Raw genomic sequence first — 24,518 nt, forward strand, 5'->3', positions numbered from 1 at the left:
CATCAGCTCCTGTGCCATATGGTCCAGTTCAAGAACTACATTTACTGAATTTTCTGCAGATGCACACACATTCAATTAAGAATATTGTAGAGTATTGTGTGCAAATCAAACTGTGATGAAATTAAGCAAGAGCTTTGAGTTACCCTGAAACAAACTTGAGAAATCTGATCCAGTATAATTTTCAAAGTACAGCAGGCAGGCAGTTAATCTAATCCAGTTTTATATCAGCATTATTAAAAGAAGGATTTGGTCTTCTTTCTCTAAATGTTACAGTTACAAATACACATTACTCTTAAGTACAATACTAATGTACTTATAGTAGAGAAGCTTCTATTGGAGTTTCATGCCAGTGTTCCTGGTAGGTTTAGAAAATTGTATAGTTTTACTACATCATATAATAAATTTATTTAAGATTGTTGTGCTTTTGGTATGATAAGGTAATAATATGACTTTTTCAATAAAGTATTTATTTTCTTCTAGCATGAAAACTTTGCTACCCAGATTACCTTGAATGGTAAATACTTTTTTCTAATTTAAAAGAAGCTTATCTGCTTCATTTGCTACATTAGCAAATTACAAAGCAGTAAGCAAAATCAGTATGAAATAAAGAAATAAAATGATCTATTAATTGCCAAGCACAATATTCTGTCATATTTTGTCAAGATTGGGAAAAATAGGACTCTTTTATATTTTGCTCTATGTCTTGCCATCACAGATACAGTTGCCAGATTTAAATTTTGCACCATGAGAGTGATATTTGTAATATAAATTAGCTCACTCTTGAGCTAATGAGGATTTCACGTTGCTAGACAAATGCATCTTACTACAGTTCTTAGAAACTTTCCAGAAATAGCAGCAAATGACCAAATAACCCTATGAACATTTTATATTGAAACATTCTGCATTTCACATCATGACAAATGCCTGGAAAGGCAACAGGACTGAAGGATTTTTGGTACTTTGAATATTGGTGAAAACTCATTGAATAGTAGATAAAACAATCCTCTTCATTCAAAACCTAGCTATCCATGAAAAATAGTATTACATAGCAATATTGACGAGTTTTTAAAATTCTCTGGGAATATTTGGAAAATGTCCTACCTTTTAACAACATAAATGTGCTAATAAACATTAAAATATTTCTAAAGAAATTTCTTACTTAGTAAGGATGCATTATTTCCAGTATTCATTTATCTTTGTGTATTGTTTCAGTGATAATGCAGATTGTAAAAAAATGTCCCCAAAAGCGCTCCCAAATACTCAAAATCAGAAAAGTGAACTAAGTTTGTGATGAATAAGAATCTACTGGAAAAAAAAAAAAAAATCATTGTAATTGGTAGCTGTTGCTGTAGGAGTTACTTAAAGATTTGTCTTTCTAGCAAGAGTCTGCAACCCTTCATTCACACACAGCCCTACTAAGAAAACTGCAATTGCTGGCTAGGAGCACTTTATTTTTAATTAGTTCTCTTCACAAACATAACTGTTAAATTAAATATTGAAGTATTGATCTTGAGTCCATTCATTATGAGTACAAATAAAGTATTAAAACCAGGCTAGCACTGTGTGTCTGTTTTCCTTATTCAGCTGCAGGGTAAATCAATGTATAATCTTTGAAATTATGGAAAAGTGCTGAATAACTGTCAGGTTCTTGAGTGATGCTCTCTGTGACTATCTATCCTGCTAAATTAAACAGTACCAGAGAGTTTTCCAGACTTGAGAAGTCTGTATTTATACACTTGTTGAAATAGTTGCTAACACACTTTTTATGCTTGCCAATTAGAATTATCAAGCATGGTTCAGGAGTTAGTACTGGTAGGCAACTATTCATAATAGAAAATCTGAGTAATATCTTTCTGTCTGTGAGTCTGAAGTATGTCCTTCCATGATAGCTGACTTTAGTGCCAGGGACTGGTCTTGAGCATGCTTAATGCATGCAACCTTTATATTCCACTGTCAGAGAGGGCAGATAGCAGCAAAAGCAGTCACTTGGATTTTAGCCAACATACCCAAAAAGGTCAAAAGCACCACAGATCTAGAGTTTCCTGGGTGAAGAGAGAAGAGTTATATGTAGAGCACATCAGAGTTTCCAAGCTTTGTGTAGTTAGCTGTTGTAGTTAAGCAAATACTTTCAGATTTGTGGGTGTGGTTTTGTTTTCAGGGACTCACGAGAGAATGAGAACTATAAAGATTACTGAATACACGCTAAATCTTCACTTTCCATTACTGATACTGATATGTATGTGGAAATGGTTTTAATACTAATGCTATTGGTCTGTAAAATATAATGGCTTGGCTGGGAAACCGTTCGTTCTGTCATCATTACCTACATAGCATAAAGTTTATTTAGACTTTGAAGGAATGTCCCATGTAATTCCCCTTTGTTGTCTTTAATTACAAGAACACAGTTTGTTACCTCCAGACTCACTAAGTACATATCCCATATTGGCAAGACAATTTAAGGGCATTCATTATGAAACAAGTGCACAGGGACTGAGATTTTCATGCTCAGAAGTTGGTTTAGTAAGCCCTATGGGAAAAGACAAGACAATCTCAAAACACACATTTTCTATACTTGCTCTGAAAGGTAAGCATTTTACAAAAATAAGAATACTGTGTTTGCAGGCAAATATATTCAGACAAGTGTGGATATCTGTGTAATAGTAGAAACTTTTTCAATAGGAAAATGGATGTGTGATGTTTAGATGCTGCAGTTCACAAGAGTATCTGATAAGTACAAACTGCCTTGAAATACATTTGATGTGAAAAATGCCAGTCAAAGTTTCATCTACAGAAAGAGCAGATTTGAGCTGTTTGATTTAAGAACAGCTAGTAGTGGATGACTGCACACACAGACATGCTTTATGAACTGGACAAATGTGATGTGGCTTAGTAATTGGCACAGATATTGATTGTTCTGTTGATTTTAAGTTTTTTTTTTTATTCTTGTAAATCTTGTTACTCTCCTTATTTTTCCCTTCTTGTCTTTACTATCTTTTTTTTTGACACATTTAGATAGGCTAAGGAATTCTGTAACAAATTTCAAAATGAGGGCTTGATTTCAGTTTAATGTTTTTGTAATGCTTTTTCTTTCTTTCATAGGAAAATTTAATTATTTAAAAGTAAATTAGTGAACTATGATAGAAAACAATTCTTTGGCTAAAGCATTAAGCAGCTGAATATATAAAACAGTTTTTGCCAAATATCAAATAAGGAAATTGTTGAAATAAAATAATGAAACATTATTGAAGATATTCCAAAAATGTCAAAATATTTTTTAATCTGATGGCAAGAAATTTATTGGATCTTCATAATGCAGTTTTCTATGAGACAATTCGGAGTTTTCTACTCAGATTCCTCACTAGATGTCATTTTGAAGCCCAGTCATATGGTTGATCTGAAGTATAGTACACACCTTATAAATTTTATATGATACCAGAGAAAAAAGAGAAAAGATGTGTAAAAACTTCCTTAGTTGTTATTCACAGTAATGCACTGATGGAGCTGTAGATATACTGATTTTTATATATATTGACATTTTTGATCAACGTGAGTTAAACTTCTAAGAGCATTCTTCTGCCTACCAGACTTATGTATTCCTTTTCAGATTTCAGACTGAAGTTAATTATGACACTTTGGAAGTCAGAGATGGGCCAGCTAATTCATCACCATTAATTGGAGAATACCATGGAACACAAGCACCCCAGTTCCTTATTAGTACTGGCAATTATATGTATCTGCTCTTCACTACGGACAACAGTCGTTCCAGTGTTGGCTTTCTAATTCACTATGAGAGTAAGTCTGATATTTCTCTGATTTTCATTTAATTTTGAAAATAACATTCAATTGGAAAATAGCAAACAAGTAGGAACTAATAAACTGTAGTCATTATATTTGTATCAGAACAAATTGTACTGACTGTGAAACTATTAAGTCGTTTTGTAAAATTTTACTTCATGAGTTCTTGTATGTTATTCAGACTGCTTATGGGAAAGTAATTTTAGAAAATCACCCTTGGATTTAAAGATATGTTGGGTTTGTTTATTCTGCCCTGCCCCGGCCTCTCTCTACGTGTATATCTTTCTACATTTTTAATACACTTTGTAGTTCTGAGCAGAATTGAGCCTTATCCGTGGTGATTCTAAAATGCAAATAAGTGCATAATAATATTGATCTGTGAACTCCGGAATCACTATAACACTATTTTCTTTAAAATTGGTTGTATAAAATTGCATATATTAAACTTTCTGAAGTCACTGATGTTTATATGATAGTGTAGCCACTCACTTAAATACTGAATAGAACACATGTTTAGTGTGGATAGGCTAAGCAAATAACATTGTTTTTGTCGGTTATTGCAGTCTTATCTGAAAACTAACCTGACTGCAGTGAATTTTCTGTCACACTGAATCTGGTATGAATGCCCAAACTATTACATAGCTACATCAAAATTTGGAAATTCTGAATATTTTAACTCTGATGCAGACAATGTGGTAATGGCTGAGGAGATAATAGTATGATAAACTACAAGGGCACTGAGCAATGCAAAGACAAGGAACAGAATGTAGGATGCCAAATGAGTTATGTGCAGATGCTGATTTTCCCTTATTGTGTTTGAACTAAATGGTTGCTGTTATATTTTGTACAGTTGTCCCCATTTTTTTTTATAATGTGTTTTTATTTTAAACCTGGTATCAAATACATGTTGTCTCCTGTTAAAAATAATAATAAAAAAAATAGTAATACAATATCTGCTCTACATGTTCTTAAAGAGGTAGGTCTAATTATGAAATTATTTAGAACAGCATTTTTATATTCTCTCTTTATCTTTTTTTATCAGTGCACTTCAAACCTTGAAATTTGATTAGAGCTTTTAACAAGTATTAGTACTTCATTGTCTAACTTGAATTTATAGGGATCCTACCTTGATCTGGCCTAGCTTCAATAGAATCTGATAATTTTATTAACAATGTTGGTAGCGTAATGAGTACACTTACAAATTCTATAAATAAATATTCTAAGCATACATGTGGAAGGAGAAATTACATTCACAAATACAAAATAGAAATACAGTAGAAAGGATACGGTGTTTAGAGAGAGCATAAGCAATCCAGAGAAAAATGTGACTGATGCAAAATGTCTTCTCGCTGTTGTAGTGAATCATCAAAAAGAATTACAGAATAGGCAATTTTGTATGTAGGGCTTAGAAAATATTTCACTTAATTTGATGACCACAGAGAATATTGTGTCTACTTTGGGATCCTGTTTAAAAGAAGGAGCTTAACATGGAACAGATGACATTTACAAGTATACATGCAGCCTTGCACTTGGAGCTAATTCACCCTTTAAGATTACAGAGAAGCATTTCTGGTCACTGGAGCTATGTCTGATCCAGTAAGTTAGAAATGCTTGAGTCTTGCAGTCATTTGTACAGTTTAAGCCCAAACCCTGGCATGATTTTCACCCATGCCAACTATCATCTTTCTATATAGTAGTACCTGGGCATAATTCTAGGGATAACTTCAGACAGACTGAATCACACAGAATCACAGAATTTCTAGGTTGGAAGAGACCTCAAGATCATCGAGTCCAACCTCTACCTAACGCTAACAGTCCCCACTAAACCATATCCCTAAGCTCTACATCTAAACGTCTTTTAAAGACTTCCAGGGATGGTGACTCCACCACTTCCCTGGGCAGCCTGTTCCAATGCCTAACAACCCTTTCGGTAAAGAAGTTCTTCCTAAGATCTGATCTAAAACTCCCCTGGCGCAACTTAAGCCCATTCCCCCTCGTCCTGTCACCAGGCACGTGGGAGAACAGGCCAACCCCCACCTCACTACAGCCTCCTGTGAGGTACGTGTAGAGGGCAATAAGGTCGCCCCTGAGCCTCCTCTTCTCCAGGCTGAACAAGCCCAGCTCCCTCAGCCGCTCCTCATAGGACTTGTTCTCCAGGCCCCTCACCAGCTTCGTCGCCCTTCTCTGCACCCGCTCAAGCACCTCGATGTCCTTCTTGTAGCGAGGGGCCCAAAACTGTTCTCAAAAGACAGCAGGGACAAGCCCCTTTTGTTTCAAGGTGCATGAGATTTTAGCTGTATGTATGTTAGTTGATTCATGCATTAAAATTGATGCCAGAGCCCCCCTCAATGGGGTCCCTCTTAATTTAATTGTGTGGCCTCTGTTTCCAATGCTTGAAATCACATCCTGACATCTGCCATACCGATGTTCTGGATGAAGTTATAATGATAGCAAAGAGTAGCACTCTTGCTTCCAGATGAAGTGCTTCCATTGTTCAAAACATTTTTTGAGATTCTCTGAATAACACAGTGACTGCTAAGTATCTAGCCTTAATGGGGAGCAATGGTTATGGCACCAGCCATGTTTTGGTTTCTGTTTTTGTTTGTTTGTTTTATTTTCTTCATCCATTTCATGCAATGAGTACTATTTAAAAAATCTCTAAACAATCTTACACTTTAATATTCCGTTTTTCTAATGATTTTAACTACTTGAACTATGAAGGGGGAAATATAGGTGTGTAATATATACAGGTATGTAGTATATGAAACCATATAACTGTTGTTTGCTTTCATGCCTTATAGCAAGATTCATTTCCTCTTTAGAGATCTAATGACATCCAATAATTAAACCAGTTTATAAAAATCATTTGTAGTTCCATTTACAAAATATTCGTTTTAATAATAAATGAAGCATCTAATACAGCTAACATATTAAAAAGTTGATGAACATTTGATGAAATGTCAGTATTGACAGAGTGAAGTTTTTAAGGATGCCTGTTCATATTTTTCAATTATTCAGTGAGGTGCAACATCTGTTTTGATTGTATTTTTGCAGTTAGCTTTGGGTTGTGTGTTATGTTCCTTTGAAAAGAGAATGATTAAATTATAGGGTAGAATATTATCTGCTGAAGTCATTCTTACTGCTACATGGAATGAAGTGGAAGGAGCATTTTTTGAGGGAGCTGCTCCTCCCTGCTCTTCTTGGGAAGTACTGCAGTATGTAGGATGGGAGAGGAAAAACATGCATTTCTCACAGATTTTAATATTTATTCATCCAATTGTTATAAATAGTATTAAATCAACCTTTTCAATCCCCAGTCCCACAATTTATCACTATGATGTCAAGATTTCTCATTTATAGTTTAAGATTGTCTTTTTGTAGTCAGGACTCTCAGCACTGTCAGTTATTAAGTGTGTCTTATGTTATCTCCCATTAAGAAAAAAATCTTTGTCCAAAGCAAATAAAAATCACTTACTTTCAGCTATAGGTGTTTGCTAAACATTAAATACTAAATATCTCCCCTTCAGAATGAAGTTCTGTTGCCTGAGCTAACTTCATTATTTGCACATCACCTTTATTTCAAGCCAGAAGTTGCAAGTTGCTAGGGTAGCCACATTTTTTGGTCACCTTGCAAAAACCTGAAAAGTTACAGTTTAGTTTCAAAATGAAACCAATAGGAGTTTACGGGACTCAGAATCCTAAAGCAGTTGATGTGTTGGGTAAAGGTTGAAGGATGCTCAAAGAGGAAGGAATTTTAAGCGTGCTGCTGTGGACTTCCATCTACTGTAACATACCTCAAAACACTAAATATAGTTTGTCTCAAAAAAATAATGTTTATTAAAGTTAAAATTTCATCCACAATCAATATTTATTTATTTAGGCCACGTACACTGCAGAATATTGTAGACTTAAAAAGGTTCTTTGATTCTGTATTAAGCCTTTTAAGGCAGGTGAAGGGAATCAGGCTTCCCTTCTGCAATGTACTGTATGCATTAAGAACCTGCAGTCAAGGCTAAAAGAAACATTTATTTAGAATTTAAGGAGGTATCTTATGGGAGGGATACCTCATGAAAACTAGATCATAAGCTTTCAAATCTGAATTCATAACTGAAAAAATAGCTGAAGGGTAAAGGGAATATTACTCTGAGAAAGGTAGAATCATTATTTATGTTATTTTTGATTGTAGTCCTGCTTCCAACCTTCATATCCATAATTCTAAAACCTTTACTTTATGCCCTAATAAATCAGTCTTTTCCTTATTTTTTTAATGCTTCTACTTAATTCCTAAGGTCATGTGGTAGTCCTGGAAAAATAATGAACTTCCATTTGATGTTAAGTTCTTTTATTTATTTTTATTTTGTTCCTTGTTCGGTGTGTAGCTTCAGGTTTATTTGTCATACACTGTTCAAACTTTTCTATAGGACATAATTACTAACCACCTCTTCTGTCACATAAGCAGTTATGCAACTGTATAAGCTATGTTCATTATCTTTCTATTTTTGATGCATTGGATTGCATGTGTAAGATATAACAAGTGGTTTCTGAGTTCATCCATTACAGGTTTTTGATACTGTGCTTTTTGCTAAGTCAAATAACCATTACTCCAACAGAAAAAAATTGTGTAGTCCCACAGTATCAGAAATGTAATAGATGAAATGGAATAATTAAATATTATTTATATATGATATTGTATGTTAGGAAAAGGTTCTTCACTGAGAAGGTAGTTGGGCACTGGAACAAGCTGCCCAGGGAAGCGGTCATGGCACCAAGCCTGCTGGAGCTCAAGAAGCTTTTGGACAGCGCTGTCAGACATGTGGTCTGATTTTTGGGTGGTTGGTCCTGTGTGGAGCCAGGAGTTGGACTCAATGATCCTTGTGAGTCCCTTCCATCTCAGGATATTCTATGATTGTATGAAAAGACAAAATTGTGTATCAATACTTTGAACCTTTATATCTTCCTGTAGTTGCAGATAGATGTTCAGTGCATACATTGGCTTTTTTTTTTTCATTGTTTGACCAAATATACAGCTCCAATTTTTTTCCTCCTTAATTTGGGCTTCTCTGTTCTGTGAGATTGAAAATTGAAAAGGTACTCTTCAAAGAAACAGTCCTTTATGTCCCACACCAGTGCTCAGGCAATGCTAAGAAGTGTCTTTTGGGGACCATTTCTTCCTTCTGTCTTACTCATTTAGCATTTTGTTTATGATTTTTCATGTTTACTATCTGAAAAAGGGGAGGAAATAAATTAAACCTGTGTATTTCAGGTGTTACTCTGGAATCAGATTCCTGCCTTGACCCAGGGATTCCTGTGAATGGCCATCGCCATGGCAACAACTTTAATATCCGCTCTACAGTAACTTTTAGCTGTGATCCAGGATATACCCTGAGTGATGAAGAACCACTCATATGTGAACGAAACCATCAGTGGAATCATGCATTACCCAGCTGTGACGGTAAGTGTCAAGTTCTTCAGGTGGCATCTTTAAAGTCCAACAAAGTTAATCTCTTATTTTCAAGATCTAATTAAACCTATTTTTATGACTAACTACCTTCAATCACAGCAAGATCCATATTTTTAAAAATTATTTTATTGTTAATAAAAGCAATACTTCACATCTCTGTATAAACTTTCAAATACTGTAAATGATCAGTGAAATTTACAGGTATATATATTAATTATGTTTCTATATATAGAAACACTACAAGTCTGCAGTTTAGTAACTTCAGAAAAAGCAAGACATTGCAAAGTTGGGGAACAATAAAACTATATTTAGAGCTCTATTTTTTATGTGCTTCTAAAATGTCTAGTGTTAGTCGTAGACAGAAGTGGTAAAACTGGAAAATGGGTATGCATGTGCTCTTGTTATTGTAGGAAGACAAGTTTCTCTTTATAGGTGGGTAGAAATGGGTTTATCTTGATTAGAAAAGTAGTAGAAATACTGTAGTAGAAATGTTTTGGGAGATATGCAATAGGAAGCTATCCACATCTTTCTTAAAAAAAAAAAAAAAATAGTAAATGCTGAACTACATGTATACCAGCAAATATTTCTGTGTTCTTTTTATCATTGGATTTTTTCTAAGTTGTTTTTTGGTATGAGCTACATAATCAACTCATTTTTTCATGGAACATTTATATAGCTGCTTCAAAATCCCTCTAACAGAAACAACAGAAAATGATATCCAAATGTAGCAAAGTATTTCAATAGGAATTGAACCCAGTGTACCTGCAATTCTCTGTAAGCTCCTTTTTTAAAACTTTCTTATGAATTTTCTTATCTTCTTCCTTCTAGTTACTAAATGGTTACCTGTTATATCCTGTTTGCTTTGGTCAGGCTTCTTTCTTGTTAATATGTAACTGTGATAAAAGTTCAGTGTATGAATATCCAAGCCCACATCAACAAAGGTCCTCGCTTTAGTAAATTACTTACATAAGTGAATTTTTAACTCCCTTTTTCAGGTCCAAGGTTTCCATTAATTACAGTGGAATGTCAGAGACCAAAATTAGAGTTAGATTCAACAAAGTATTTCAGCTTCTAACTTTGTTTTTAATTATTTAACCCCCTACCCCCTATTTAACATCTTCTTTAAGGAATGTTTCACTGACAAATATTTTTCTTCCTTCCGTATCGTTTGCAGAATAGGAAGGATTTTGAATGAGTTCATATTAGAGTTCATTAAGAATGTGTTATCTATATTAACTTTACTTATTAAGTAATATTACTAACCATACATTTATTGTGGTTTTATCCATTCATTCTCCTTCATGCTTAGGTGCGGTAGTATATTTATGCAGGCAAAACCAGGCTAAAACATTTCTTCTACTTATTTATAAACATATGTATAAAATACATAAATTCAAAATAAATAAACTTTAACAAACACCTTAGTCTGATAAGAAATGAAAACAGAACCATAGTCATAATGCTACCATTATAGGTGTGCATTCATGTACATGTGTAGAACTTCTGAAAGCACTATTTGTCATGTATATTTGCTATCTAGTTCATGACAAGGTTTATCCTTCTGTGTGAAGACTAAAAGCATCTTAATGCTTTATTGATGTATTTTAAAATATTTAGTTTGTTAAAATTTGAAAGAGCATATAAAGCTGAACAGCAACAGATGAAAGAAACAAACAGCCATGCTGTATTTATGAGATCAGTGAGTAATTCAGCAATGCAAATCTTTATTTTACTTTAATTAATTTACCATGCAAATTTGATCAGCCTAGTTTAGCAAAATGCTTATATGCATAAAATTTTTCTAGCATAGTTCTTGTGTCTTTCAAAATACTTATGTGAACCTGTGAGAGTTCTTGTGAGAATACTTGTGTGAACCTTATTTTTTTTCCCTGAATGTCACAAAAGAAATCAAATAGCAAAAGCGTTTTTCTATTCTTTGAAGAAAAATACATACTTTTTCTTATATTTTTTTGATGGAAACGGAATTAAATACTTAACTATATAAGTATATAGTCCAAGAAAAATAGCTGTAAGATATATGATTTTTGAGTTAGTTCACAATAAATAAATAAATAAATAAATAAATAAATAAATAAATAAATAAATCTACTTCTTAAATACTGCTACAATAGGAATTTGTATGTTCTGGAACATGGATTTACTTATTCTGGTATCCCGCCAACTAACAGAAGAGGTTGTAGAGGAAAAATAAAATTTTGTTAAAAGACTACTTTAAGAATAAACAAATTGTTGTCAAACATGAATGTCATGGCTTCAGACAAATTAACTTCCTAGTTTAATACTTGACCCTATTTTTCAATTTTTGTAGTTTAAAAAGTGAACTTTTTCTTTTTTTTCAATTAAAAACAGTATGACTTCTGTTTGTTTTTTTTGTTTGTTTGTTTGTTTGTTTTTCTATTAAGCACTATGTGGCGGATACATTCATGGGAAGAGTGGAACTATTCTTTCTCCAGGTTTTCCTGATTTTTATCCAAACTCTTTAAACTGCACTTGGACTATTGAAGTGTCACATGGCAAGGGTAAGAACCTAATATGAATTGCATATTTATATGTAATCTCTGTGTTTCATAAATTCAAACAAGCAAAATGTCATTTATGAATCCACTTAAATCATTGTTTTCTGCCGTTCTTTTGAGGAAGCTTAATTTCACAAAATGAATGCCTTCAAATGTTGTAATCTTTTTAATTTGTGTTTATTTTGGAAAAGAAATGCGCTTTTTGTGGTGATGTGTTTTAGTTTCTCTTAGAAAAACTGGCAGAAAGTATAAGAGCCAAAATATATGAAAATAATATTGTTGCTTGTTAAATGAAACTAGAGAACTAAGTGAAAATTTCCAGGGCCTTATTGGTTGCTCTTCTCCAATATTTATCATGAAACAGTAGATTTGATATCTAGATTTGGTATTAAAAACCTTAGATTTCAGACTCAAATCATGAAGCTTAAAAGCTTAAATTATTAAAAATTATTTATCTTTATGTTGTATACACAGTGGTGTAACATTTGAGTGTGCTTAGCTGCTTATTCATTGGGGAAATGGATAAAAGTAGCAAGGTAAATAAATAAATAAATAAAGCTTAGGAAGTACAGATGATGCTATATATCACTGAATCAAAATATAATGAAAATATTCATCTATCAACCTTCTATGGCAAGAAAAGTCTTTGTTATGTGTGATATTAGTCTGAGTGGTATGTTGGAAGTTTCTACTATTCAAAATTTTACAGACTGTTTTTGTTATTTAATGCTTGCATGGCATTTTCAAATTTGAAGTATGTGAGATTTTCTAAGAAGACTGTTGCTCCCTACAGTAAATAATCATATTTTAAAAGTTAAGTGTAATGGAAAATTCAATTCATTGCTGGACTGGAAGTTGGCAATTGGAAAAGCAGTCACTTCCTGAATAGCGACCTAGCTAATGTTAACCTGTATATATTGAAGACTGTACATAAAACTTGTGTCATCTTGGCCCTTGTGTATAGGCACTTGCTAGAGTTCAGAGTAAAAAGCAAAATTGTATCTGAGGAAATGAAAAAAAAACAAAGCATAAATACAAAAATATAACTGATCATTAAAGTAGGACTCCTAATTTAATAGTGAGATGATGATAGAGATTAGAAATAAAAGAGATACAGAAGCTTGAGTAAGCTCTGTACAATAAAAGTTTAGTTTTTCAGAGTGCTATATACAAATAACACTGAATCCTATGAATTATTTTACCGGAGTTGATGATTTATGGTGAGCTAAACAAATACCCCAGTGCACAAAATGATTGGTTGAGTCTATTTGCTTTCTGGAATTTGCGTTCTCTGAATTTCAGGTTTTGATTCCATGTCTGACTTTTTCTAAAAATCTTCCTGTATCATTTAAGTTTTACTTTTTTTTGTGTGAACTAATAACGAAATAGAAAATAAAACTGTTAAATCCTTTTATTTTCTTCCTTTTTAATATGTTTAAAGGTGTACATTTGGTTTTTCATACCTTTCATCTTGAGAGCTCTCATGACTACTTGCTCATAACTGAAGATGGCAGCTTCACAGAACCAGTAGCCAGGTTAACTGGCTCAGTCTTACCCCCTACTATTAAAGCTGGCCTCTTTGGAAATTTTACTGCACAGCTTCGATTTATATCTGATTTTTCAATTTCTTATGAAGGCTTCAACATTACATTTTCAGGTAAGATATGGTATGATGTTGATGACCATCAGTGAAAAGATCTCGTTTGACTAATATATCTTCCATGTAACTGTGCATTCTTTGTTAAGCGTATCTTAGTGATGTTTGTGTATCATAGAATTATAAAAACAATTTGTATCAGAAGGAACTTCAGCAGGTGATTGAAACCACCCTTCTCTTAAGCTGGATCAGGTATGAGATCAGACCAGGTTGCTAATGGTTTTATGAAGAAGGATCTTGAAAACCTCCAGGGATAAAGACTGCACTACTTTTATGGAAAACATGTTTTTACTTGCATCCAGTTGGAAACAGTTTTATTAAGTATTTAAACTTATGCTTATTGTCTATCATCTTCCCACCACCTGGGGAAAGTGAATAGCACTTACGTGCTCTTCATTCCATGCTGCAACGCAAATATATATATATTTTAATCTAATGTATAAAATAAATATGTAGCAATAATTTAATAATGTTATAAATAACAATAAATAATACAAATATTATTATGTTAGTATTATATGATATTAGTTATACAATATAGTAATTATAGAATATTAATATTAAATAATATTATATTAGTATTATTATACCAACAAAAATAATAAATCAAAAATAATGATTTAGTTATTCCTATGATATAGAGACAACAATATATACAGGAGAAAGTACAAAGTAGTTCCATATCCAGTACAAAGGGATAGAGAAAGACAGCCTTTCTTTTTTTTTTTTTTTTTTTGATTCCCAGTTTCTTGTAAGGGTAAAACAAACTGAAAGCTGTATTATGATATTACTATAACATCTCCTCTGAGAATAACAATTCCAGGACAGGTATTGTTCTGTATACATGTACTGTCAGTTAAACAGATTATGTAAGTAATGCTGAAAAAAAAAAACAATTACACACTTAAGGAAGCATTTGAGGACTTCAGTTTTACTTCTTTTTACTTTATATTCCTATAGATTTGAAAATTCTGTAAAATTATTCCTGATTCATAGTTACAAAAGATAAAATAAATTCAGACACTTTGAGACTTAAAATGTATATATATACTTAATTTCAGTTAGGTGACACTTGCTTGATTTCTAAAAGGCATGCAAATAGAGTTTGTTAGTTAAAGAGTATAGCTTTACTTGAAAAACAGAAGTACATTTTTTGAAAATGTGGTCATATGTCTTTTTTTTCACCTGACATTTCATTTGATTTTTTGTCAGATTTTCTTCATACATAATGAATTTTTAAACTGTAAGTCTCACTTCTAAAACTGTTTGGGAGTTCAGATCAAATGAACCAAGAATAATATAGAGGATGTAATTAAAGAAAATTATAGTAAACCAGTGAGAGTACAAGCTGATTATAGCCCTTCAAAATTAGGAAAATAAATGTAGTGTAGGTGGGACACAATAGATACATAATTACTGTATATATAGCCATAATAAAAATATAGAAATGGTGCTATTTTAAATAGAGAAAATAGCTCTGAAATACATGTTTTTCAAGTGATGCATACTGACAAAATGCAACTCATTTGACAAGGTTTTTTTTCTTCCCCATGTGAACAACTTGTCCAATATATTACATGCTATGTTTTATTGTCTGCAGAATATGATCTGGAACCATGTGATGATCCTGGTGTTCCTGCCTTCAGCAGGCGAATTGGCTTTCAGTTTGGTGTTGGAGATTCCTTGATCTTTTCTTGTTTCCCTGGATATCGCTTGGAAGGTGCTAATAAACTTACCTGTCTGGGTGGTGGTCGGCGTGTATGGAGTGCACCTCTGCCAAGGTGTGTGGGTAGGTGGTCACATGCTTTCATTTCATTCATCAAGTCGTTATTAGCACATGGCATGTTTCAGAATATTGGGCACTTGGGTTGAAAAGATTGATCCCCAAGCTGTAGAAACTTTAGTCAGTGCAAGACAAGTATTCCATGTCTTTTTTTTTTTTTTTTTTTTTTTTTTTTTTTTTTACTTAGAGAGCAAAAAGAAGAAAGAGGAATATTAAGAACCATGATAGAAAGTAATATCAGAATGTCTTGCGAGATAAAACGTTAATTGAGCTGTATGTGCCCTTATTAAGATACAAATTTCATACTTCGTCTTTCAGGGTAAAGAAACAATGTTTAGAGCTCTTAGGTGAGAACAGCTCTTAGAGCTCTTAGGTGAAACAGTACCCCAATGATTTTAAGGGCGTTTATTATTGTAACTCTAAACTTTTTTTTTTTCACAGTTTATAAGCTATATACTGTATTACAATATTTATGTATTTACAATAGTAAAGTGTAATTTTTAAATTAATGCACTGTTGTTAAAAATCATAACTATAAGCTCAAAGTGGGTAAATAGGTCTTTTTTGTGAGCAGTGTTGGGACTGGATTTTATAAAATTTGTACAGTTGCTGTAGTTGATTTGATGAGATTTTTATTACCAGTATATGAAGTGAATCTGATAGCTACTATTGACGTAAGACTTCTGAAATGTCTAATACTTTCACACACCTACCTGTAAATGGATTGCATTAAGAGCGCTATTTAAATAAAATTTTATTTCATTAAGGGAGACACTCACCTTTGGCATGATTGCTTTGCTTATTATAAAAGCACATATATCTATATCTGAAAAAAGCTGTAAGTCCTACATTGTAAATACTCATAGAATACATATATGTAGTTTTTTCTGGCAAAAAGGAAAGTATTTGTAATTATGTTTTAATGACCTAATGACATTAAACCAATTAGAGAGAAGCCAACATTGCATGGCATTTACCATTTAAATACATATACACACACATATATTATATATATATAATATATATTATATATATTAAATATATTTATAATATAATATATATATATTTGTAATATATATAAATATATGTGTGTTTGTGTATATTTACACATTTAATTTAACTCTTAGGCTATTTTCAGCTAGCTTCTTAACACTGTTTGACTATGAATGGTGGCTAACCAAGTGCACATCATCATATATCAATTTAAAATGTACAGATTTCACTATAAGGATATTCACATACTCACCTTGAATGTAGCATTTTAGTTTTCCTGATTTTTAAGAGTGCTCTGCCATTCTATAGCTGTTAGAAATATATATCAGAAATATACCTGAAGGTATTTCTGATACTCCATTTAGATCTTTGTCTATTTACATTCTTAACACCAGTTAGTGAGGTTGCAGCCCTCCAAGTAAGGGAGTCATCCAGCGAGAAAAACATTTTCTAAAAATAATTCTTCAGCCACCCTTATGATCAATCAAAAGAGGAGTTAAAGCTATAAATGCAGGAAATCAGAGTACTAAAAGAGATCTTTCAGGAAGGAATGATACTACTAAGAAAAATACAAGGAAAGACAGTCTGCCAAGCAGCTTAGTGGAACTGAGGTGAAAATTGGCAGTCAGTGCCCTTCAGTTCAAGCTACTTTCATACTTTTCTCAGCACCAAGAATGTTTACAGAGATCTTATTACTTGTTGCTATGACACGTAAAACATTAAGGATGTAGATATCCTCTTATCTTGATGTGTAGTTTACACAAAGACAACTTCCTTCTCAAAAGGGGGAGAAGAAAATACTTGCCCTGATATCTGCTGGCTTTACAGCATACATTCAGAAATTAAATCTAGTCTTAACTCAGTGGCACAAAGTTGCAAGTACATTACTGGGTTCAATAGTCTCTAGAGTATTTCTTCTTCATTATCATTTCCACACTGTCCAAACTCATCTACATGCTATATGCACACCCGGCTTTATATATCAACAATTTTTTTTTTAGGTCTTTTTAGGACATATGGTAATATTTACTTTAATGACTCTTTTAATCAGATTCAGGATGAAAGGCCTTCAAATTTAATTGAATTTAATTTATAGACTAAACATTTACCCAAACAAATACTGATTTCTGTCGCAGAATGTGTACTCAGACATCTGCTGGTAAAGAAAAAAAACACAAAACCATAAACCATCAGAACTTCCAAAGCTGTTGACTTTCACCCTTCTATATCCAAGTAAGTAATTTCAAATCTTTCCTTCAGGGTTCATCTCTAATATATTCTGAAATTTTCATGGTTAGAGAACCATTTGTGGTTTTTCTTCATTTCTTCTCCTTTAAAGAGTCATTTTTCAGGTAAGGCAAAAGCAGAGCTTGTGAGTTCTGGTTAGCCTAACATCATGACCCTGTCATTTTTAGTCAAAGACTTTGAGTCCCATAAGGATAGCAATATCATAATTTTCACTGGACTTCCTTTCCATGCTGTGAAGGAACTGGATCTTCAAAGGTTTTTATCTGAGTGACTGGAAGTTGGTTGGTTCTCAGAATAAGGCAAAATCCCTTCTTTAGTAAGGAACCTGCTTTTACACAGCAAAAAGAACACTGCCAGGTCTACATATATCTACAAAATCACATAGAAGTTCATAAATAGGTGTCCTTGTACATCTTATTTCCCAATGTCAGCCCTTTCTCTCTTATCCTTGTTTACATTCTGAACTTTCAATTACAATGATTTTAGTGTTTATCTCAGCCATGTATCTCAAGTGGTTATACAGCATTATTCTAGCTCATAACAATCAGTTTTGAAAACTAGCTAGAATTTCCATCTTGATCATCACTCTATTTCCATGTCCTCCAGTAGGACCTCTCCCTTCTGGCTTGAAAGCAGTTTGTGCCTCCAGCCACCTACTTAAACTATAATTACTGATGAAAAGAGCCTTGCTGTTTATAATTAAAAAGTGTGGAGGAGATTCAAGGCCTTAGGGTTGACTCCCTTGTTACTGCTTAAAGAACAGACATGATAATTACCCAAGGTGGTGCCCAATTTCCTCATCTCGGAAGATTAAAATTCTTCTTCATTTTTTTTCCCCTCTTACAGCTGTTGTTGTGGGTTAACCCCAGTAGGCAGATAAGCCCCCAGCTGCTTACTCAATTCCCACCAGTGGGATGAGGGAGAGAATCAGAAGAGGAGAAGTGAGAAAATGTATGGGTCGAGACAAAGAGAGTTTAATATGTAAAGCAAAAGTTGCATGTGCAAGCAAAATAAGATAAGGAATTCGTTCACTATTTCCTATTGCCAGGCAGATGTTTAGCAATTTTGAGGAAAGCAGGGCTTCATCACACTTAATAGTTACTTGGAAAGTAACTCCAAACTCCAAGGTCCCCCTTCCTCCTTCTTTCTTCTTAACCCCAGTTTTTATTGCTGAGCACATCATGTGGTATGGGATATCCCTTTGCTCATCTGGGGGCAGCTGTCCTGTTTGTGTCCCCTCCCAGCTTCTTGGGAATCCACAGTCTACTTGCAGAAGGAGCATCATGGGAAGCAGAGAAGGCCTTGGCTCTGTGTAAGCACTGCTCAGCAATAGCAAAACATCACTGTTTTATCAACACTTGTTTTCTTAAATCTAAAGCATGGCATTATTGTTTTTACAAAGAAAATCAACTCTATTCCAGCCCAAACCAGTACATTTGTGGAACACTTTCTCTTGTGAAAACAACTCTCCATGCTTTATCTGTCTGCTGAATCCTCTGAGTTTAAATTGTCATGATGTGGTTTTTCAGGAGGATCCCTTGCTTTCCACCCTCAAACTAACTGTAGAAAGACTGGGATTGCCTATCTCCTCACAGAAATTTTCACATTCTGCATTCTTTTTTTTAAAAGAGAGGTCGTGGAGTCATCCATAAATAAATACCATTTTCTGTAAGAACTTACTCAGAAGCACTCAAGTAAAAATGATGGTTTCTCTGTCAAATGTACTAGTAGTTGATATCTGCAGATGGTACACTTCAATCAATTTTTGCACAAGAGTACTAAGTATTTCCAAGATTTCTACATAGAGTCATTGCATTTGGAAGAGCTGTTCTGTGATTTTTACTTATCTAGTGACTCTGAAAAGACTCCAAGAATCCTACAGCAAGGACTTTCTGCAGTTACCCACTGTATAAAGGACACAGACAGTCTTTTGAAGGAAAAAGATTGTCTGGCTACCTTTATGTAACTGTTCTTTCAGATACATTGTCTAAAAGTGCATTCATAGTGTTCTCTTTCACTTCTTTCCTCAAAGTTTAGTGTAGCTGAGAGGAATGTCAGATTGAGGGAAATAGAGAGAAATACTCTGCTTCTATGTAATTTTGTGTGATGCACAGAATTAATAGAATAAGGAGTGCGTTCCTATAGATACGGTCAAGGTGAAAATACTCCCCTAGCAATCCTAGCACAGGACTACTAGGAAAACACATGTGCACTTACTTTGTCTTGAAGAAGAAATATCACTGAAGTAACCCATATCTTTAGGTTTGGTAGTACTGACCAAAAGGTGGTTTTGTACTGCTTTGAAACAGCTGGTTACCTGTAAGTTTGTTAATATTGCCACCTGGCACATTGCTATACTAGGTACGTTTGTCTATGTGTTGTATGTTTAATTTTCCAAATTTACTTCTGAATTAATTTAATTATTGTATAAAATGACCTCGGTGTTTGTTGGTATCCCTTTATGTGGGTAAAAAACAAGCTACTTGAATATAGATAAGCTTCCCTGATTATCTTTTGTCTAGTTGAGATTTGGGAAGAGAAAACAATAATCTTCCTTTCCTCCTTTGTTGACATCTCATCTTGTATTATTATTTGTTGTTTTGTTGTTAGGATTGCTTTAATTATTATTCCACTGTTTTCTAGAAACAAATGTATATATTTCAAAAACATTCATTTGATTACTAATTGTGATTATGAATGGTTATTGACACTACTTCACATGTATAATTTATTCCAATTTTATCGCTTGTTTTTACATAGTTAAAAATGTATATATACATTTATATTTATTCTGTGTCTGTGTGAAGACAACTGCCCAATGATGTGGATACATATTCTTTGCAATTACTCTTCCTGCAATAGCTCTTTTTTTTTTTTTCTCTGGCTATAATTATACAATTCTGTTACAGTTTCATTTACATTTCACAATTGACTATTTTTTCTTGAGGCCATACACAGCTTTTAGTGAGTTAGTCCCCCTAGAGTACAGAGCCAAGAGTAATGCTCCTAGGCAGTTAAGCTCTTCTGCTTATCTCCACTAATATGCCAACCTCAGGAAATTGGTGAATACTGGGGTCCCGAAATGAGGTGGAATGTCTCCTAAATCTGTTGATTCCAAGGCTAAAGTCTGCCAAGGGGAGACCATAGCAATCAGGTTTTTGACTGCTGTCTTCAATCAATTTTTTAAACAGGAACCACACAAGTTGTCTGGGAAATATGTTACTAAGGCAGATTTCCTACATCTCATCTAGAAAACCAGGACTATGCTTTTAATCATACTTTTCTTACTTTTCAGTTTGCTTTAAGTCAAATTAGTCAGGAGCTTTCTAACATACTGTACTTTAAAGTTGCTCTATTGTTAAAAAAAGGAATTGGAAGACTCATAGAAAACATTTCTGTAAGTGATTTCATTTTTTAGTTGAATATAGCAATTCAATGAACCAATAACACTAGAAGTAGATCTAGAATCCAGAAAATACTCCGTTATCTCTCCCCCACAACTCCCCCCCTAGAAAATACATTCTTCCAGCTCAGTGTCATCATCCATAGATTTCACTGTCATGCTGCAGTACAGAATTCTTTCCCTGGATCTCATGAATTTTATATTTTCTTCTGCACACTGGCAAAGCTTTGTCAGCACCGAGAGAAAGTTAGATGATGCTCAGCTTCCCTTCTTGAATATCAGTGGCAAGTATCTTCTCAGACTTGGCAGGGGGATAGGATATAAGCCAAAGCAGAAATGTGACATTAAACAATAGATACCCAGTGAGCATACACATTTCCAGAGATAGATGGCTGGTGAATAGTTTTGAATCCGTTAATCTGATGTACACTTAAACCATCTCCTAAGTACTTTTTGAAATGTGACTTTATTATTTACAGTGATCCTCTGACAGGTAAGGAATGAGCCTTTGAGTTTTGGTATTCTCTTTTGGTGTGTCATGAAATTCTGAAAAAGGTGAGACATTTCATTCTTTCCTTCCTACTCTCCAAAGATCTCCTATCCACTGATTATTGAAGGCAGTGGATGGCTGTAGAGACCTTTACAGTGGCAGGTACAGTGCCTGAGTGTAGGAACTTCCTCTTTTTACAAAAGACATCTCAGAAATTTCTAGTTCACCCTGCTTGATTTGTTTTGAGGAATATAATGCAATGTTTATGAGATTGCGGAAGATAGAGGTTTGATCTAAAACAAGTTTAGGTAAAAAATAATAAATTCAGTTTGTCCCGTATTCTGTCTGCAACTTTAATTGCAAAATTGAAGCAGTAGCAAAAATACATATTTTTTTGTACCTGCTTTTTTGTACCTTCAGTGATGTGAATGACCTAGCCTCTCTACTCAGCATTGTGGCTGAAAAGCTACCCTTATTATAAGAGATGGTTGGTTTCTGCTGCTCATAAAGAAGATAAATAAGACAAATAACTTATCACATTAGTCACCTCTTCTAGATTTTAGGCATTAGGTCATCGCATGATAATGGTTAGGAAACATTGACTTAGTCCTTCAACTCCCCTTTCCTAGATTGTCTTAACATTAATTTCCATTCTGTTACTTGATTTACATGCTGCTTTTGTCTACTTGCCTGGTTTTCTCTGTTCACCGTCTCCCTAAGAAATGGTGATAAATTTTACGTAGGATATATCATGAAAATATTATCTGTACAGTGGTTTGTTCAATTCAAAGTAGGCTTTCATGGTAGGCACTGCATAGAGTTTAAGCATGACATATTAATAAACTTGGTTTTAAGAGGTTATGGGTTTTTTTGTTTATTTTTCTTTTTTTGGTTGTTATTGTTTCCTCTTCTCTCCTCTCCCTTTTTAACTTGCATTGCTTCCCTGTCCCCCATTAACCATTTCAATTGTATAGAGTATTCCTGAAACAAGCTGTGACAAACTTCAACAATTAAGCTGAAAACAACAGCTACTAATATTTCCATTTCATACTTAAGTGGTGTTGCTCCTTTATTAAATTTTGCATGGCACTTGATTTTTAATGGTGCATTATACTTTGAGTAAAATACTCACTGAGGTATTGTTCACTGATATTCACATTAATATCACATTAATTTATCATGTTCAGTTGTTATAGTAAATAATACAGGAATAATTAATTATAGGGTGCTAAAATAAATTGCTGACACCTTAAGAAGTTGTTTATTTTTAACAGTTTAGTTAGTATTAATTGCAAAATCAGCAATTATAATTAAGATACTTTGTCATGTTGTAGCATTGATTTAATTTCCATGGAGACTGAAGCATAAGTGGGAACCTTGTTAGCCTGGATAGTAATGGGGATTTCTTTGAGACCCTTGAGATCTGGTGTACATTATTTTCTTTAAATTTTCTGTAGCATAAAATTTGAATTTTAGTTCACCTTTGAGAAGTCAAACTAAGTCTGAAAACTGCTATTGATTTTTAGCTAGTGTTTAGGCAAAGAGAGCCCTCATTTAAGTTATGTTTGGATGTTCATGAGCAGAAAATTTTACAGCATTAGTATTTGAATATATAAATCTTTAGATTATATTAAGGTTCTGCATGTATCCAAGATCCACTGTATTTAGGAAATCTGTATTTAACTGCTGTCATACTTCAATTGTTAAATTTATAGGTTACATAAATGTAAGTTGTTAAATTTATAGGGACATGCTGGAGCATGTCCAGAGGAGGGCAACCAAGATGATGAAGGGTGTCTAGGGAACGGATCTTATGAGAAGTGGCTGAGGGAGCTGGAGTTATTTAACCTACAGAAAATGAGGCTCAGGGAAGACCTTATCACTCTCTACAACAACCTCAAAAGTGGTTGTAGCGAGGCGGGGATCATTTTTTTTTCCCAAGCATCAAGTGATGGGACAAAAGGAAACGGCCTCAAGTTACACCAGGGGAAATTTATATCAGATATTAGAAAAAAAATCTTTACTGAAAAGGTTGGGAAGCATTGGAACAGGCTGCCCAGGGAAGTAGTTGAGTCACCATCTCTAGAGGCATTTAAGACACACAGATGTGGTGCTCAGGGACATGGTTTAGTGGTAGACTAGGCAGTGCTAGGTTAAGGGTTGGACTTGATCCTAGAGGTCTTTTCCAACCTAAATGATTGTATGATTCTATGATTTCTATGTCACACAACATAGTAAAGCTTACTAGCTTTTTTATAATGTTTTAGGAGTGACATGAGGGCCATAGCTGATGATCTACCTTGATTTGAAATCTATCTTCAGGGAGGAGAAAAAAAAAAAAAAAAGGATAGAGAAAGGAGAAAGAAAAAGGAAAGTCGGCCCTTAGGCAGCAGCTGGGAAAAGGAAGGGCAGTCACCACACTAATACTTCTCCAATAGAGTGTGGCAGAAATGATGATTATAGTAATGATGAAGAAGCCAACATTTTCTTGCTTTCTCAGTAATACACTTCTATGTCTCTTGAAGACCCACTCAAGCTCTGTAGGTAGTTTATGATGCTATTAGCCCTGAATAAGGTAGTGGAAGCTGTTACAATGAATAGCATGTGCATTCCAAACTGATTAGTAGTTAAGCTTCGTGTGTATATCATTATGCAATGTCAATTGCATCTTAAAAACAAACAAAAACACTATCTGCTCATATTTACTAGGCTTTATTCCAATATGAACTTACAAGCTAAAAGCCACCAGGCTGGGAGTGATACAAACAAGCTAAAAGCAACAGGACAAATGAGTGAGAAGTGGGGTAAGAACAATATGGTTTAAATGTCCATAGGAGCCACTTTTCAGGAGAAACCCCGCAATAAAAGTGATTCAGAATTCACCAGTGCTAGGTGAAAGCAAGAGCAGCACATAGGTGTCCTGCACAGGGCTTACAGGTGAAAGAGTGGCTGAAGAACTGGAAATGAAAGGTATTACAGAAGTTAGGTCACTGTGCAGCAAAGGTGCCATGCAAATTTCATGTGCACCTTGGCTGGATGTGGCATTCTAGTTAATCAGAAGCTGCATCTCCCTGCACTGCACCTGAGTTTGTACACGAAACTGTGCTTGAGTGCAGTCATATTGTGTCTATATCTAAGTCATATGCACAGC

General features: G+C 34.0%; 1 protein-coding gene across 1 annotated transcript in view; it reads left to right on the forward strand.

Moving 5' to 3' along the window:
• CSMD1 (CUB and Sushi multiple domains 1) overlaps positions 1 to 24,518 on the forward strand; it is a 1,184,580-nt gene that overhangs the window by 898,239 nt on the left and 261,823 nt on the right. The window contains exons 17-21 of the mRNA XM_082756691.1: positions 3,605 to 3,792; positions 9,059 to 9,247; positions 11,680 to 11,796; positions 13,235 to 13,450; positions 15,051 to 15,239. Coding sequence (XP_082612817.1) covers positions 3,605 to 3,792; positions 9,059 to 9,247; positions 11,680 to 11,796; positions 13,235 to 13,450; positions 15,051 to 15,239 — 899 coding nt within the window. The remainder of the gene's footprint in view (positions 1 to 3,604; positions 3,793 to 9,058; positions 9,248 to 11,679; positions 11,797 to 13,234; positions 13,451 to 15,050; positions 15,240 to 24,518) is intronic.

Source organism: Aythya marila (assembly GCF_965140915.1).
Source record: "Aythya marila genome assembly, chromosome: 3".
NCBI classification, from domain to species: Eukaryota; Metazoa; Chordata; class Aves; order Anseriformes; family Anatidae; genus Aythya; species Aythya marila.